Source organism: Zootoca vivipara, chromosome 15 (assembly GCF_965207765.1).
Source record: "Zootoca vivipara chromosome 15, rZooViv2.hap1.1, whole genome shotgun sequence".
NCBI lineage: Eukaryota > Metazoa > Chordata > Lepidosauria > Squamata > Lacertidae > Zootoca > Zootoca vivipara.
In genome coordinates this window covers 40,403,970-40,419,786 of record NC_142598.1, presented here as the reverse complement: position 1 = coordinate 40,419,786, position 15,817 = coordinate 40,403,970, and the positions used below count along the sequence as shown (strand labels likewise).

The 15,817-nt window shown below is 41.8% G+C and overlaps 1 protein-coding gene across 4 annotated transcripts in view; it reads left to right on the top strand.

The window, feature by feature from the left end:
- The window catches only part of MLLT3 (MLLT3 super elongation complex subunit), a 98,094-nt gene extending 83,314 nt beyond the window's left edge, over nt 1–14,780 (top strand). For 2 of the 4 annotated variants that reach the window (XM_088658829.1, XM_088658830.1), the window contains exons 8-11: nt 2,259–2,355; nt 3,272–3,343; nt 5,024–5,095; nt 11,884–13,336. In XM_088658829.1, coding sequence (XP_088514955.1) covers nt 2,259–2,355; nt 3,272–3,343; nt 5,024–5,095; nt 11,884–12,015 — 373 coding nt within the window. In that variant the 3' untranslated portion in view covers nt 12,016–13,336. Of the gene's footprint in view, nt 1–2,258; nt 2,356–3,271; nt 3,344–5,023; nt 5,207–11,883 lie in introns of all 4 variants that reach the window. The other 2 variants (XM_035097431.3, XM_060269010.2) reach the window with 2 other exon arrangements.
- Nucleotides 14,781–15,817: the final 1,037 nt, after the last annotated feature.

Genomic DNA, 15,817 nt, shown 5'->3' with positions numbered 1-15,817 from the left:
AAAAAAGAAGCAGAACACTTTTTTACAACATACGAACTTGGGGGGTGTGTGTTTATTTTTGAGTACTGCCTTTCAAACACATGAAGTTGTAGGGAGGTTGGGTTTTCAGACCGGGGGGGGGGGGGGTTGATTAAATGCTGTAGCATTGCATAGAACAGAGGCTCCAAAACTTATTTGGCCTACCACCCCCTTTTCACCCCCCTTGAAATCTCCCTTCTTTAAGCAAAGTGCCCACCTGCTATTGGCCATGTAGACAGGCAAGTAGCAGTCCACTTCCTGAATCTGAGTGAACCCAAAGCGGGGAATTTCCTCGCCTCCAGAACAACTACCGGATCCAGGGGAGACGTTGCCGCCATCCCCCAACGGCACCCAACCTGGCAATAAGCGTCATTACACAGCAGATGAAAGCAGTGCTATTTATCTAGAAAAAGAGGTGACGGAACTCACCCTGAATGCCTCCCTTGTTCTCTTACAATGGCAATGGCGCCCACCTGAGAGGGGCCGGAACTGAGTTCCAGTGAGTTGCGGCTGGGGGAAAAAAGCCCTGGATGAAACATGTATGAATGGTTTTCCAAAAATTTCTGCTCTTGTGTTATATTTGAAGGCTTGTTCATGGGGAAGATGAAGTGAATGTACTGTATATTGAATTTTACAGATGTGTTTCAGGATGCTGTCAGGCTCCCAGCAGCATTCCTCTGACACACAGGCGTTCAAAACATCTCACTCCTTTTCACGCAACATAGTCATATAGGCATGGTATTTCTCCTTAGCCTTGAGTAAAATGATTATTCCTGATCTTGCTTCTGAAATGGTGCTGTACTTTTGTGTCCTCCCACACGATACGGGGAAGAGACATGGAAGCCGTGTTGAAAGGGACATGCCATTCTCCTGCCATGCCATTTGTTGTGAACACAGCGCTGCCTGTCTTCTTCAGTGTCATTGTGTGTCTACGCAAATGGCAACATCTAAACTGCGAAGGAAATAGTCATGCCTTATGACCGTCCTCCAGCCCTCTATGTTGGTTTCATTTTGAGATACATATTGAAAAGCTATAACCCTTCTGCCTGTATGATTAGATGAGGGTGTTTGAGAGGGATAATAAGGTGCCCTATAATCAGTGCTGAGCTGCATTATAGGGTAGAGTAAAAGGAGATGAAGCTACTCTGAGGACTTTTTTGTGTATGTGAGGTACAATTATGCTTAATAAAATAAAGAAGTTTAAGTGGAGGGAAAGTTGAAGAAGCGCCTGTCTTCTGTTTTGAGATATGCTACTCTCTTAATGAGTATGTCATATGTAGTCAGGCCTCAACTCTCAACATTGTGTGTGTGTGTGTGTGTGTGTGTAGTTTATTGGACCATAGCATTACAACTTCCAACATTAGCTTGAAAGCAATAACGCCTGCCTACTAAGCATGGTTGAGAATTCGAGAAATCAAATGGATGCCCTGGTGTGTTAGCACAAACCCATATAGATTTTGACGAAAATACATTTAAATGGGAATACCTGGGGTGAAGACGTAGCAGAGGAACCAGACAGCAGGACTTCCCTGGGGGAAAGGGGTGTTTATTTCTGACCTGTGAAAATTCAGGCTTAGAATATCAAGAACTTGCAAGTAATTACAACTTGTATACAACGCAACATTTAAAATTTCAAGCAAGTTGGAAAATTCTGAGTGGCTCTTATTTTTTAGATTTGCTATTGGAGTGCTGTAGATAATGTTCTGCTCCAAAATAGGTGGGGAACCCTATTTTCCAGAAGTTGGTATCATGATCAGAGTGTATTTTATACTACTTCTACTACTACTACTACTACTACTACTACTACTACTACTACTACTACTAGTTGTTTGGTACTGATGGCCACATTGCATCACATGTTGATAGTTCACCTTGACTATCAGAAGCAGTTTTAGCTATGTATAATTAAGATATCATTTCAATAAAACTGCAGGTGAATATTGCAGTTTTGCAGACTTTTTATTCAGAATGTGTTCAGAAACATAAAAGAGTTGGGTTCACCTTTGGGATCATCAAGTTATTGAAAGTTGGAAAGCATCGATCTTACTTGGGTTTCTCTTATTTGGGCTTTTGGTTCCTAATCTGCTAACATTGCTACCACTTACTTTTCAACTTCTCCTGCAAACTTGCTTTTTGAAAGCCAATTGTTAGGGCTATGATGTCAGTTATAAGCCATGGGAAATTTCCTTTATGTTGCACATCTTAATAAATTTATTATTCCTTTCCCTTTCCCTTCTCAGGGTTAGTCTAAGCGATGGAAGTGACAGCGACAGCAGTTCAGCATCTTCACCCCTCCGCCATGAACCCCCACCTTTATTAAAAGCCAACAGTAACCAGGTACTGTTTTGTAGCATGACTGCTGCAGCCACAATCACTTCATTTCCCCAGTGGATAGCTTTTCTCTTGTCCGTCTGCCTTGGGAACCATTTGATCAGTGTAAAACAGAGAGAGTATCCCTTGTGACAAAAACAGAGAGAAACTATTACTTCTGTCTTATACATCATGGGCGTGTGTGCTTTAGCTGAGATTCCCACATTGCAGGGGGTTGGACTAGATGACCCTTGGGTCCCTTCCCACTTTATGATACTGTGACACATGCTTGGTAATATTATTGAAACATATACGAGAAGGCGTGCAGCCACTTTTTTCTCTAATGACAACTGTTAATTTGGTGAAGAGTTAAATGCTAGCACTGTGGTCATACGGACAATCTTCAGAAATTTGCTGTGATGCAATTATTATACAAATCATTAATAATAAAACTGCTCGTAAAGTTCTGCATCCGGCTACCATGATTTCTGACCAAGCTATAAAAATATAAAAGTATCACCAACTGTGATAATCCCTGGGATGTACATGTGGTCAAGAGCTTTAAAATGTGTACACATGCACTTCATATAAGTCTGCTTCAAACTGGCCTTTGAGAACAGAAAATGTTGAGTTAGGTTTAGGGTTTTTGCTTCCAATTGCATCATTTGGACAGTGCAAGCTAACTCTGCAATTGTACGCTATCTTCTTGAAGAGGGCTGCATGCTTTGAAGGAGCACCAGGCTTTAATTATTTTATTTTATTTATGAAATTTATATACTGCCCTTCATCCTAAGATCTCAGGGCGGTTCACAGAAAAAATATGTAGGTTAGATAAATTAGCTGCTGAACATCCTTAAACCATTAAGATATTGGGTTGTGGAATTTCTAGTGACCCTCAGTCCTGGCCCTATGATGCCCTTAAATATTTACTCTTATTTTCTAGATTCTAGAAGTGAAGAGTCCTATAAAGCAGAGTAAATCTGATAAACAGATTAAGAATGGTGATTGCGATAAGGTAAATTAAAAGAAACAATATTTGAATCATGCTTCATAATATTTCTTAAATCTGTAAAAAGTATTGGATCTTTCAGTATATAAAAAAAAATTGGTTGGCACATGCCTTAATGAAGTTTTTTTAATTACTCAATATTTTACTATCCCTATATTGCACAGTTTATTCTACATTTTAATTACATGACCCTATTATGTATATATTGTTCTCTTAAATGAAGTGAAGTCGAATAGTTCAATTTCAGGCCTAGTTCAAGGTACAGGTAATCTTATAAACCCTAAAAGGCTTAGAATCCAAATATGTGAAGGAGCATCTTTTTCCACACCAGAGTGCCTGTGTTTCGAGATCTTCTGCTGAAGGTCTTCTCCAAGTGCCCAACGCACCAGAAGTGTGCTATGTAACAACAAAAGAAAGGGGGTGTTTGGCCATAGCACTGTGGTTCTGAAATGTGCTTCCTAAGAGCACATTCAACCTTACAATTTGTTCACAACAGGTTAAGATGACTTTTAATTTGCCCATATCTTGCTGAGTGCTTTTAGCAGTTAGCTACATTATTGTTAGGGACGCAGGTGGCTCTGTGGTTTAACCCACAGCGCCGATCAGAAGGTCGGCTTGCCGATCAGAAGGTTGGCGGTTCAAATCCCCGCAACGGGGTGAGCTCCCATTGCTCAGTCCCAGCTCCTGCCCACCTAGCAGTTTGAAAGCACATCAAAGTGCAAGTAGATAAATAGGGACCGCTCCGGCGCAAAGGTAAATGGCATTTCCATGTTCTGCTCTGGTTCGCCAGAAGTGGCTTAGTCATGCTGGCCACATGACCTGGAAGCTGTACTCCGGCTCCCTCGGCCAATAACGCAAGAAGAGTGCCGCAACCCCAGAGTTGGTCATGACTGGACCTAATGGTCAGGGGTCCCTTTACCTTTACCTTACATTATTGTTAGTATGGTGGCTTCATTATATATCACTGTGTTTTATGACATACAGTGGTACCTTGGTTTAAAAACAGCTTAGTTTATGAATAACTTGGATTAACAACACTGCAAACCCAGAAGTAGATGTTTTGGTCTGTGAACTTTGCCTTGGAATAAGAAAATGTTCCGCTTCCTGTTGAGTGTAAATTGAGTCCCCTGCTGCTTTGTATGGGAAAGCATGCCTTGGTATAAGAACGTTTTGGTTTAAGAACAGACTTCCGGAACAGATTAAGTTTGTAAACCAAGGTACCTCTGTACTTAATTCATTGCAACTTGCACACATTAAACTTGTGTCGTCGCAGTTTTACTCTCTTGGCAAGAAGCCAGCTGAAAATGCACAAATCTAATGCATGTGAGGTGGAGAGCTTAAATGCTCTCTGCCTTGCTCGCCAGGCTCTGGGAGGCTCTCCTCACAAGAGCCTCCAGAGCTTGCAAGAGGACCTCCCAGAGCAAGTCGGTGAGCTTAAAACTTCTCCACCTTGTGGAGCTGGCTGGCAAAGCCCACTCAGTGCACCATCTTGGAAAAAGTAGGGATTATCACACCAGTTTGGTTCTGAGCTTGTTCTGACTATACACAAAGTTGTGAGTCGGCTGTATTTCCATTGGTTTGCTGTCCTGGAATATAAATATTTGTCTACACACCAGAATACAAATATTGTTGTTTTTTTAACAAAATGTTCGTTTTCTTGTTTATTTTTGAATGGTTTGTTTCCAGGCATATCTTGATGAACTAGTTGAGCTTCACAGAAGGTTAATGACACTAAGGGAAAGACATGTACTGCAACAGGTGAGAGGTCTGCTTTCTGTGCTAAGCATAGTACTTGTCAAAGTCGAGAACACAGCTCTGATCTTCTAGTATAATTTGATAATCCATCCACAGTTGTGACATATGTGCTAAGTAAGTAGCATGTTGCAAGATTTTCTAACTATAAGCACTGTTTTCTTCTTGGGGGATATTTCTTTAAGTGTTCCTGGCGATGGCAAACTTCAACAGATTTTTAATGCGTCCCGAGCATTACAAATTTCAGTTTGTAACACTGAATTCAGTCTTCTGTATTTTTCAGCTATACTTGAGTTTGCATGTTGTAGCTTTGAATGTGTTAGCCATTTAGTATCAGAACTCAACTTTTCTTCTGAGACTTGTGTGTTACCACAGGAAGATTCAAGTGCAGAAATTGTCAAGCCTTGAATGATACCTAGCTAAGTCATATTCTGAGCAGACCTGTTAAAATCAGTGGACTTTAAGTAGCTTAAGTCCATTGATTCCAGAGTGCGTACGCTGAATGTAATTCAGTTGGATATCGCCCCAAATAATTTCAGGTGTTTTTTTTAAAAAAAAATAGTACTAGTAGTCAATTCAGTTGCATCAAAGGTTTCTTTTTGTAATGAAATTTACTCTTTGTAATCGAGAACTGATTCCCCAGAAGTTTGGAGATTTGTGTGCATGTACACACACACCTCTGTGCACGCCGTTTCAGATCTCCCCAAATTTGTCTTAATTGTGGACATTAGTGGCCAGAAAACCGTAGCAAAAAAAAAATGACTTGTAACGAACTGGTTACGTGTATTTTGCTAGCAAGAATTTCTATCTATATATACAGTTGCAATTTGTAAATTAAGCTGATAGCATGTATTTTGTACTCTGAATAGGAAAAAAGCAATCTTCTTTTTACGTTTTGTTTACAAAGAGTCAGTTGTTAAGAGATCATTTTGCAGTGAGGGTCTCCCCCCTCCAATTTAGTACTTATTCCACACATTATAGAGTAACACACCCAGGTACGCTCAGCAGGGAGCCACAACCAATTCGAGCTCCAACAAATGAAGGTGCATGATCAGTTTGTTTTCAGGCATCCCCAAACTTCGGCCCTCCAGATGTTTTGGACTACAATTCCCATCATCCTTGACCACTGGTCTCTTACCTAGGGATCATGGGAGTTGTAGGCCAAAACCATCTGAAGGGCCGCAGTTTGGGGATGCCTGCACTAGTTTAATCACATTCACAATTTACATTTCTTTTAGATGTAGATCTTCTGTGTGTCTAAAAAATAATAATGTGCGAAGTGGCTCATAATCTGTTTAGGAACCTGCATTTCGTACTGAACATATAAATTACCGTATAGACTCGTATATAACCCGAGTTTTTCAGCACATTTTTTATGCTGAAAAAGCCCCCCTCAGCTCATACTCGAGAGAGGCAGGGGCAAACAAAGCATGAACGGTACCCGGGGTGGGACAAACCAACCATATGGCGCATGCGTGCACCATCCGTACGGCGGCAGGATCGCCTGCTTGTGGCTGCAGCTGCTGCCACCTGTTTGGGGCAGTTTGCTGACGGCGCCGCAAACATCTGTGCGGCTCTTCTTGCTCCCTCTGCCTCATGCGCCCAGCCCTTTGCCCCGCTCCATCAGAAGAGTCTTGGCATCGGGGGAGAAAGAGAGCCGGAATAGGTTGCTCTCTCTTTCCCTCTCTCCACCCACATGCGCGTCCCCCACCCGACTCCGCCCAAGACAGCGGCGGTGACTCTGAGGCGGCGGTGGTTAGAGCAAGAGCAGACGCGGGTGGGGATGGTGTGCCTCGGGGAGGCGGTGGCTGTGCCGGCTGCTGCTGCTCCTTCTCCTGCCATCTCTCCGTCCTTGCTGTGGGGGCGAAGGGTGTAGCCACGAGCAGAGGATCCTTTTATTTTCTTATTAACCCCTATCTGGACCCAGTGTTTCGCACCCTAGGCTTATACTCGAGTCAATAGGTTCCCCACTTTTTGTGGTAAAATTAGGTGCCTCGGCTTATATTCGGGTCGGCTTATACTCGAGTATATACGGGTAATTGTTCAACGGTGTCTTTCATTTGAAACTGTGGCTGTCAGTGGATCAGTCCTAAGGGAAATAGAATGAAGGATCACTACTTATTCACCAGGATGTCACAGTAAAGCTACATTAACGGTTTTGATACATAAAGTGTGGGTTTTGATCCCTAACTTTAGGTGACCTGATCCCAGCGGAATAGTTTGCTGCTGAATTTGTGTGCAGCAGACTGGGATCCAATCCTGCCCGGGACCTTAGGTCACTGGGTGGCCCTGGGCACTCTCAGCCAAACATTTCATTAGCAGGTTGTAAAGATTAAAATAAGAGTTGTTTGGGTTTTTGTGTAGCCGGTTTTAAAACCTTTTCCATAACACAAGAAATGAACTGCAACGCATAACAATAAATAATAGCTTTTAAGGTCGTCTTTTTGGACATGGAGAATTCCAAATCCTTTCAAACCTTTCTTAAAGGTTAAAATGAAATCTTTGCCATTAGCTAAAGCCCAACCCTTCAAATAGACATTCTTCCCCAAAGGCATTTCGATTGCTGCAGCATGATAGATGGCAATGAAATTGATGGAGAATGACTGTGTGTAAACAACTGTACATTAAATCGAAGTAGAGCACACTCAAGAACAAATAAAACTTCTTGCATCCTGGGTCTAAGTTTAAAGTATTTTAATGTTCTGTTTTGCAACTCTGGTAAATCTGAAGTCTTGACAGTTATAATCTTAAGTCTTCCCCCCTCCAAGTGTTTTTCAATAGATTAAGAATGTGAGTGCTGATATTAAAAGCATTAACCTGAATCGCCTTGGCAGGCGGTCAAGAATTCCCCTAAAGCTTTCCTGGCTATATCTTGATGTATTCTGTGCCCCCATTAAAACGGAGGGGGGTCATCTCACTCAGACGCACCAGGGGGCTTTGACACTGAGGCTGCATTTCCCAGCGGCCCGGATGAAGTATTGGGTTCAAATGTTCATGTTGCTCTTAGCTGGGAGCTTAGAAAGTGTAGATAGTGATCAACAAATGAGATTTTATTTCTCGTTTCTTTTAAGAGCACTGCATTGCTTTAAAATGCATCTGTTAACACTTCCTAACTGCTTTTGAATTCCTGAAATTTATTATCGTGGCAGTTAATGGAAGGCCCCCCTTTTTGGCACAGTATCACAGGGAAGCATATCAAATATAGTTCTCTTGGGGGCAGGGGGGTGCTTCTGCAAGTTTTTCTGAAATTCTTCATGAACTGCTCGACTCGGGGCTAAGTGAAACATACATTAAGATTGCATTTTTAACTCTTGGAAAGATAACACGGGCTATTTCCCTGTTAGCCATTGAGTGTTGTGTCCAAAGTTGTCATACATGCCAGGGCTGTAAGAGTGAACAGGTGGCTGTTTTCAGCTGACTTGTAGCAATGTGTATATGGTTGGCGCTGTGTATTAGCTTGATACTGGATTGTTTCCAGTCATCACATCCCATGTGTGCCTCTAGATCAGCAAGAGATAAAAGGGCTTACCCATTGAACCATTGCTACCCATTGTATTTGGATCAGCTGCCACATTAGAGATGCCTCCGCATATGCTCCTGTTCCTCCCTTTTACCACAGCACCTGTGTCTTCTATGCCCTCGTGCCCCAGGGTTGCCAACAGGATTTTCCGGGTGCTGTACATTATGTGGTGATTGGGCATTCCACCACACCCAGAAGCAGGGGCTCAAATTTGGATATGCTTCGTTTTATGTTCTATTTGCTTCCTCTTTTATGGATTGGGTAGAGGGCTCAGAAGAAAATCAGCAGCTACACACAAGTCATAACAGATTTGGCTTTTTCCATAACTGTATTTTCATACCAGAAAAAGCTTAATCGGTTGAATTCCTGACCGCCACCAAGCAGCAAGACAAAGAAAGGCTTCAAAATGAAAGAGGAAGCCCTTTCTTCATTGTCTAAAGCACCTCCCAGTCCATTTTGAGTCTGTTAAGACCAAAGTGTCGTCTATCTCCAGATTTTTCTATATGGTCAGTCACAGCTCTAGATTCCATTGCCTATAAAAACTGAAAGGCGTTTCTCAAAGCAGTTGCTTAGAATAGTCCCTCCACATTTTGGTTCACAATTCTCCTTCTACAAGTTTTAGTTTTTAGCTCAGATTCTGGCCTCCTAGTACAGACGTATCTTCCCTTCTTGGTGGGCCTAGCTTTGCAAATCACAGACACAACTGTTGGCTACCATTCTTCCTGTGCATGCTTTGTTCCTTGCCAGAAGCAAATGAGCATGTGAGAGGGGACAGCTAAAAAAACATTAGGTGCCTTAATTGGTTACTGACCACTTAATACCCTTAATTATGTTATCTACTTTAATTTTGTTGATTTGGTGAGCTACAAAATGAAAGGAGGGACATGATTGCAAAGGGGTGGAGTGGAGTGCAGAAATAAAAAATGGATGTTATGTCTCAATGGAGCTGGAGGGATTGATACTGAGGAACACCATTTTAATTAACAGTCTTGGAGTTTCCTTATGTTTCCACTAGTTTGCATTAGTCTAGACCAGGCACCCCCAAACTCGGCCCTCCAGATGTTTTGGGACTACAACTCCCATCCCATCACCCCTAGCTAACAGAGATGATGGGAATTGGGCCGAGTTTGGGGGTTCCTGGTCTAGGTCAAATCCAAGGGAAGTTTGATTGCTTATAGCACCTGAAGGATGAACTATGACCGAAAGATGCTTTTCCTTTGATTATATTGATCCATTTCTCATGTCACTGGCTTCAGTGCTCCATCTTTTAGGTGATATGCAGTCCGTGCAGTTACTTTATATTAACTGAATTTTGAAATAAGAAACTTCCTCTCTACTTAAAACAGGAAAACTCCATCTGCTGAAATAATTCAAAATGTGGCAGGGACACAAGGCAGAGTTTCAGCTCAACTTTTATAATGGAACTCAACAGACCTGGCAGTTTGATGCAGTAATGGGAGTTAATGTTGCAGTCTGAATGGATTTTCTTGGTCAACTGTAAATGAGCAACAGATTGAATGTTGGCCTTTTGAAATAAATCAAAAGTCCACTTTGGATAGTTCAGCTCATAGAAGAGGGAGTCAAAGGCAAACCTAAAGTAGGTTGCAGATGTCTGTAGGAAGAAGAGGGATCAATTTCTTGCCATACAATGATGGCTGTAAAATGTAGACAGGTACGTTCCCTGCCCCAAAACTAACTGGACTACTATAAATGTATGTTGATTGTAAGCATACATTATCGGTTGCCTCAGCTCACTGGCAGAGTGCATGCTTTGCAAAATTCAGGCCCTCCCAACTACAATTAAAAAAGATTTCAGGTAATTAATAGGGCTGAAGGAAACCTCTGGATGAGATGCTGGAATACAGTCAGAGCAGACTCTTCTGTGCCAGAGCTACCAATGGTTCTAGAATCATAGAATCATAGAGTTGGAAGAGACCACAAGGGCCATCCAGTCCAACCCCCTGCCAAGCAGGAAACACCATCAAAGCATTCCTGACAGATGGCTGTCAAGCCTCTGCTTAAAGACCTCCAAAGAAGGAGACTCCACCACACTCCTTGGCAGCAAATTCCACTGCCGAACAGCTCTTACTGTCAGGAAGTTCTTCCTAATGTTTAGGTGGAATTTTCTTTCTTGTAGTTTGAATCCGTTGCTCCGTGTCCGCTTCTCTGGAGCAGCAGAAAACAACCTTTCTCCCTCCTCTATATGACATCCTTTAATATATTTGAACATGGTTATCATATCACCCCTTAACCTTCTCTTCTCCAGGCTAAACATACCCAGCTCCCTAAGCCGTTCCTCATAAGGCATCGTTTCCAGGCCTTTGACCATTTTGGTTGCCCTCTTCTGGACACGTTCCAGCTTATCAGTATCCTTCTTGAACTGTGGTGCCCAGAACTGGACACAATACTCCAGGTGAGGTCTGACCAGAGCAGACCTTCCTGGCAATCTCCAGGAAGGCAGATAGGAAAACATCATTCTATTTATTTTGTAAAATTTATTTATATATCGTTTGATTGTAAACAACCTAAAAGTGTTTTACAAAAGATAGGATCACTTGTTGTAATCAGTTATTTTAAGGATGCAATTTTTGCTTGCACCGTTCTTCCCACCGCCGCCACTGCTTAGATGACATACAAAAATATTACGCGTAGTTTAAGGGCTTTTTAGTTTTTCCACGAGGCATGAAAGAAAACTTATCAGCAAAGCCCGTCAATTCACAATGCCGTTTTGCAAAATCAGAAGATAAACCAATAGGGATGTAAGCCAGAATTTTTTTCTAATGAAGAAGATCTTGATTGGGGGGCGGAAAGGAGTTCCTTTGTCTTTCTAAAATGTTGTAATGCATGGTGGAGTCTCTGGAGGTGGATCTTGCCCAAAGATCTTACAGGAGATTTAGAAGGTGTTTTTGCATGGCACAACTCCCTGAACAAGAAGGCAAGAGTGGGGGACCTGGTACCTTCTGAATGTTGCTGAACTCCAGCTACCACCATCCCTGACCACTGGCCATGCTTTATGCCGCTGGTGGGACCTGGAATCCAATAACACAGGGTTTCCCAAACTTGGGCCTCCAGCCGGTTTTGGACTACAATTCCCATCATCCCTGACCACAACCTAGGGATGATGGGAGTTGTAGTCCAAAAACAGCTGGAGACAAAAGTTTGGGAAATCCTGCAATAACATGTGGAAAGGGCACAGGTTCTCCATCCCTTTCTGTGAAAGGAGCAGAATTTTAAATTTAAACGTAACATTTTATCTCTCTCTTTTTAACGGCAGATTGTAAACCTCATAGAAGAAACGGGACATTTTCATATCACAAACACAACCTTTGACTTTGACCTTTGCTCACTGGACAAAACCACAGTTAGGAAGTTACAGAGTTACCTGGAAACGGCTGGCGCATCCTGAGCACACGGCAGCTGGCTGCATCGGAAACTGTGCTCTCTCTTTTTTAAAAAAAGAAATAAAACATTCAGAGTGATGCAACCAAAATGGCAGCAAACAAACGAAAAACCAACCAACTCTCTTCAGCTTTATTTTTTTTGTTTAAAGCCAGTTGTCATCTCTTGATAAAGGAGAAGAAATGTGACAAGCCTCAGAGGATTTGCTCTTCTCGCCAAGGAAATGATGCTCTGGAAGAGTTAGCCTGGATAGCCTTGAAAAAAAAAACACTTAATGAATGTGTATGGTATCATGTATCTCTCTATGTGGTGTTCCAGGCCACAAGACGAATGCATGTTCAACACACTGCCTTATTACATAACTGATCTATTTATTATTGCATACGCATATTCTGAAGTCCTTGAGGGAAGGACTCTACCAGATGTTACAAGTCCTTGTGTCCTGTGTATTCTCTCCTTTGATCCAGCGCCACCTTCTGACCTTGCGCTTGTTTTGGACGCCACTGTTTCCTGACCTTTGGGTATTCCCTTGACTAGTTTAAAAGCCCCGTCGTCTTGTTTCCGTTTCTGCAGTCCCCCCAAAACGAGATGCCAAGTTGGGGAGCGGGGATGGCAAAAAAAGTCTCTCCTTTTTTTTACTGTTCAGTCTGCCGTAGCAGAATGCCCCCCGCCCTCCAAACTATCCTCGTGTGTTGACCTTGGACCACAGTAGAAAATGCGCCAAATAGAACCACGATTTGCTTTCTAGCCTTAGTCAGTAAACCGGTAGGACGTTCATTAAAAGGAAAGAAGTGTTATTGTATACTATCCTAAATCCAGCATTTTTTTCCATCAACATCTTTGTGTATGTTTTAATGTGTTATTAGATACCTACAAAAGTGGAAGCACTCTAGAATTTTGCCATAAAAAAAGAAGAGAACTAGTCCCGTTTTCTATGGAAATGTTGTAGAAAGTCCTTAATTTGGAGCTATTTATTACTTAGGAGTTCCAGCACTCAACTGCCCAGAGGTGCAGTTCATTCTTTCTGTTACTAAAAATAGAGGCATAAATTTGGTTCTTTGTTCATACAGTATATTATAATCTGTTTACTTTAGATTTCGGTTTTGCCTCTTGTTCTACCCGATCAATTAAAACATTTTCATTTAGGCAGTTAGACAATGACAGGATGGGAAACTTTCAGAATTTCAGTACTTGTTAAGTAACATTCATTGATCATAGGGCTGTCAACCCAATTAAAAAAAATAGTTGATTAATCATGTTAATTTTAATTGATTAATCAATTACACCTGCAGAAGTTTGCATGTGAATAAACAATACTTCTGAAGATAGAAGTCTACTTTCCTTATTTTTAGATTCATGCATATATCGCTGTAGGCATCATCTTTGAAGACACATTTCCTTCTGTAATTGAAAAGTAGAGGGGGATGCCTTTTCTAAGACGGCACCTGTCATCCACAGTTTTTGTAAGTACTTGTATTAAATATATATTTTTCAAAATAATAATAATAATCTGCTGTGCAGTTAAGGGAAAACATTTTCAGTTGGCTAACAGAGCATCCTATGGTTGGTTGGTTGGTTGGTTGGCTGGTGGGGAGAGCGGAAGAACTGCCACTTCCTACCGTAATGCCTGCCAGACCTGCACCAGCCAGGGCAGAAGGTAGGCAGCAGCCCTCCCGCTAGTGGAGTAGGAAAGCTGAAATAATGCCAATATATTTCACACCTGGCAACCAATGCGCTTGTCCCTTGGGTTTCAGATAGTACATGGGTAGACAGAGCTAAAAAGCCTGAGACACATATTTTCACGGCCCTCTGGAGAGTATGGTGGCTCATTTACTGCAATATGTTTAGCCTTTTGCAGTAAATTCGATTCTTCTGCAATATGTTTAGTCTATTGCAGTAGACTCGATTCTACCCAAACCTCCTGATGCATATTTTGCCCTAGGAGGCATAGTTTGGTCAGAATCGAGTTAACGCTAAATAAAGACATGACTTCTGGTAGATGAGTTACCGGTGCTCTTTAGAGGGCTGCAAAAATGGGTGTCCTGGGCTTTTTAAGCTCGTCTACTCATGTACTTTCTGAAACCCCAAGGGCACATTGGTTGCCCCCCCCCCCAGCTCTGCTACTCCACTACACACTTTTTCCCCTTCCCCTTGGTTTCGATAGCAGGGAAAATGAGATGTCAGCTCCAGAGTTGATGTCTCTTTCCTCCCTCCTTGGGGTCATGTCAGTGGAACAGGTGAGCTTAGATCTGGCAGATCCACAATTTTCCCCCTTTTATCCTCAATCGCTGCAATAAGGAGGCCCCCAATGGCAAAGCTCCTCCACCTTCTCCAGACCTCCCACTCCGCTGGCAGAGAGCGGAGGTCCACAACATTCAAAGGACCCTCTGTCGCCCTCTTCAGGAGCTTAGGATTGCTCCCTAAAAGGTTCTGAATTGGCTAAACATTCTGCCACCTTCAGTGCTCTTTTTCTAGGAAAAAAGGTGCCAGAACTCACCATGTTCTCTTCGAATGCCAGTGGCACCCACCTGAGAGGGGCCAGAACTGAGTTCCGGCTGGGGGAAAATATATCCCTGACCATCCTAATTTTCAGAACGATTTCTTTTCGGTTAAAAATATTACTTTGATTGAACTAATCAGAAACCCTGGGGAAGAGACGCTTACTGGAAGAAGCCATTCAAGTTAGGATTTCGGTTTTTACTCTCATATGAAAGATGTTGCTTAAGAAATACTTCTGGGTCCAAAGGATCTGTCAGCCTTAAAAAAAGGAAAGGAAAGGAAAAAGCCTGTGTTTGAGAAGCCACCGTATTCCCAGTGTCTGTCTGTTTGCCAGGTGCCAGCTATTGCCACATAGTCCACCTGTAGAAGCATCTGTGAGTTTCATCATTCCATGCGCAGGGTTTTGTGCGTTAATGTAAAACTAGGTTCCTACTTAGGGGTATTTCTTCATAATCAAATGGGAATTCTTAACTCTGTTTCTTTAAGTCCAAAGAAATTGTTTCCTTTTTTTCTTCTCTTTTTTGTATGTGTGTATGTTTGGGTGGGTGTCCTTGTTTTTTTTAAATTAAAATGTTGTTTGACCATAATCTATGGAAAGTCTTTCTCAGGCTTCCGAAAGAACAAGTGTACTTTTTCTTCAGTAATGTTATGACTCTTATTGATGATTGGCATGAAACATACTTGAAGCGTTACGTTCTTTTTTAAGTCCACATGTTAATTAATGTGCAATTGTTGGAGTGGGAGGTTTTTGAAATCTCTTGACATCAAGCATATGATGTGATGTTGGAGTGTGGAGGGGGTGTCTGAGTGGGGTATTTTTTACACTTTTGTTAACATTTTTATATGAAACGTTTGAAAAGGCTATCTTTCACTTTTTTTAATAGTGCACATTCGACATGTTTCATTTCAGTTGAACACAAAAAAGTGTGTGCTTTTTTGGTCCATTTTGACTTTTCTAACTAAATTTTGTGGCAAAAACTCTTTAAGAGGTTGTTGGAAGGAGCACAGACCCGCATAACATTTGAGTATATATTGGACAAATCACTTTTTATTTTGTTTTTGTTTTTTATAAAAACCTGGCAAAATCCGTCCTTGGAGCCACAAAAATAGTAGCTGATGTACAGAATTTGTGGGGGTGGAGGGGTTAACTATGTAAAGGGAATATTACTGCAATTACAGTAGACTCTTAACTCTGACTTGCATGTAGTTCATCAGTCACCCTTATAAAATGTTAGTTCTCTAGTTTGGTGAGAATGAGGATGGAATAAACACATTTCAGCTGCATTTGTGTGTTGAAAGTGAAGAGTGTT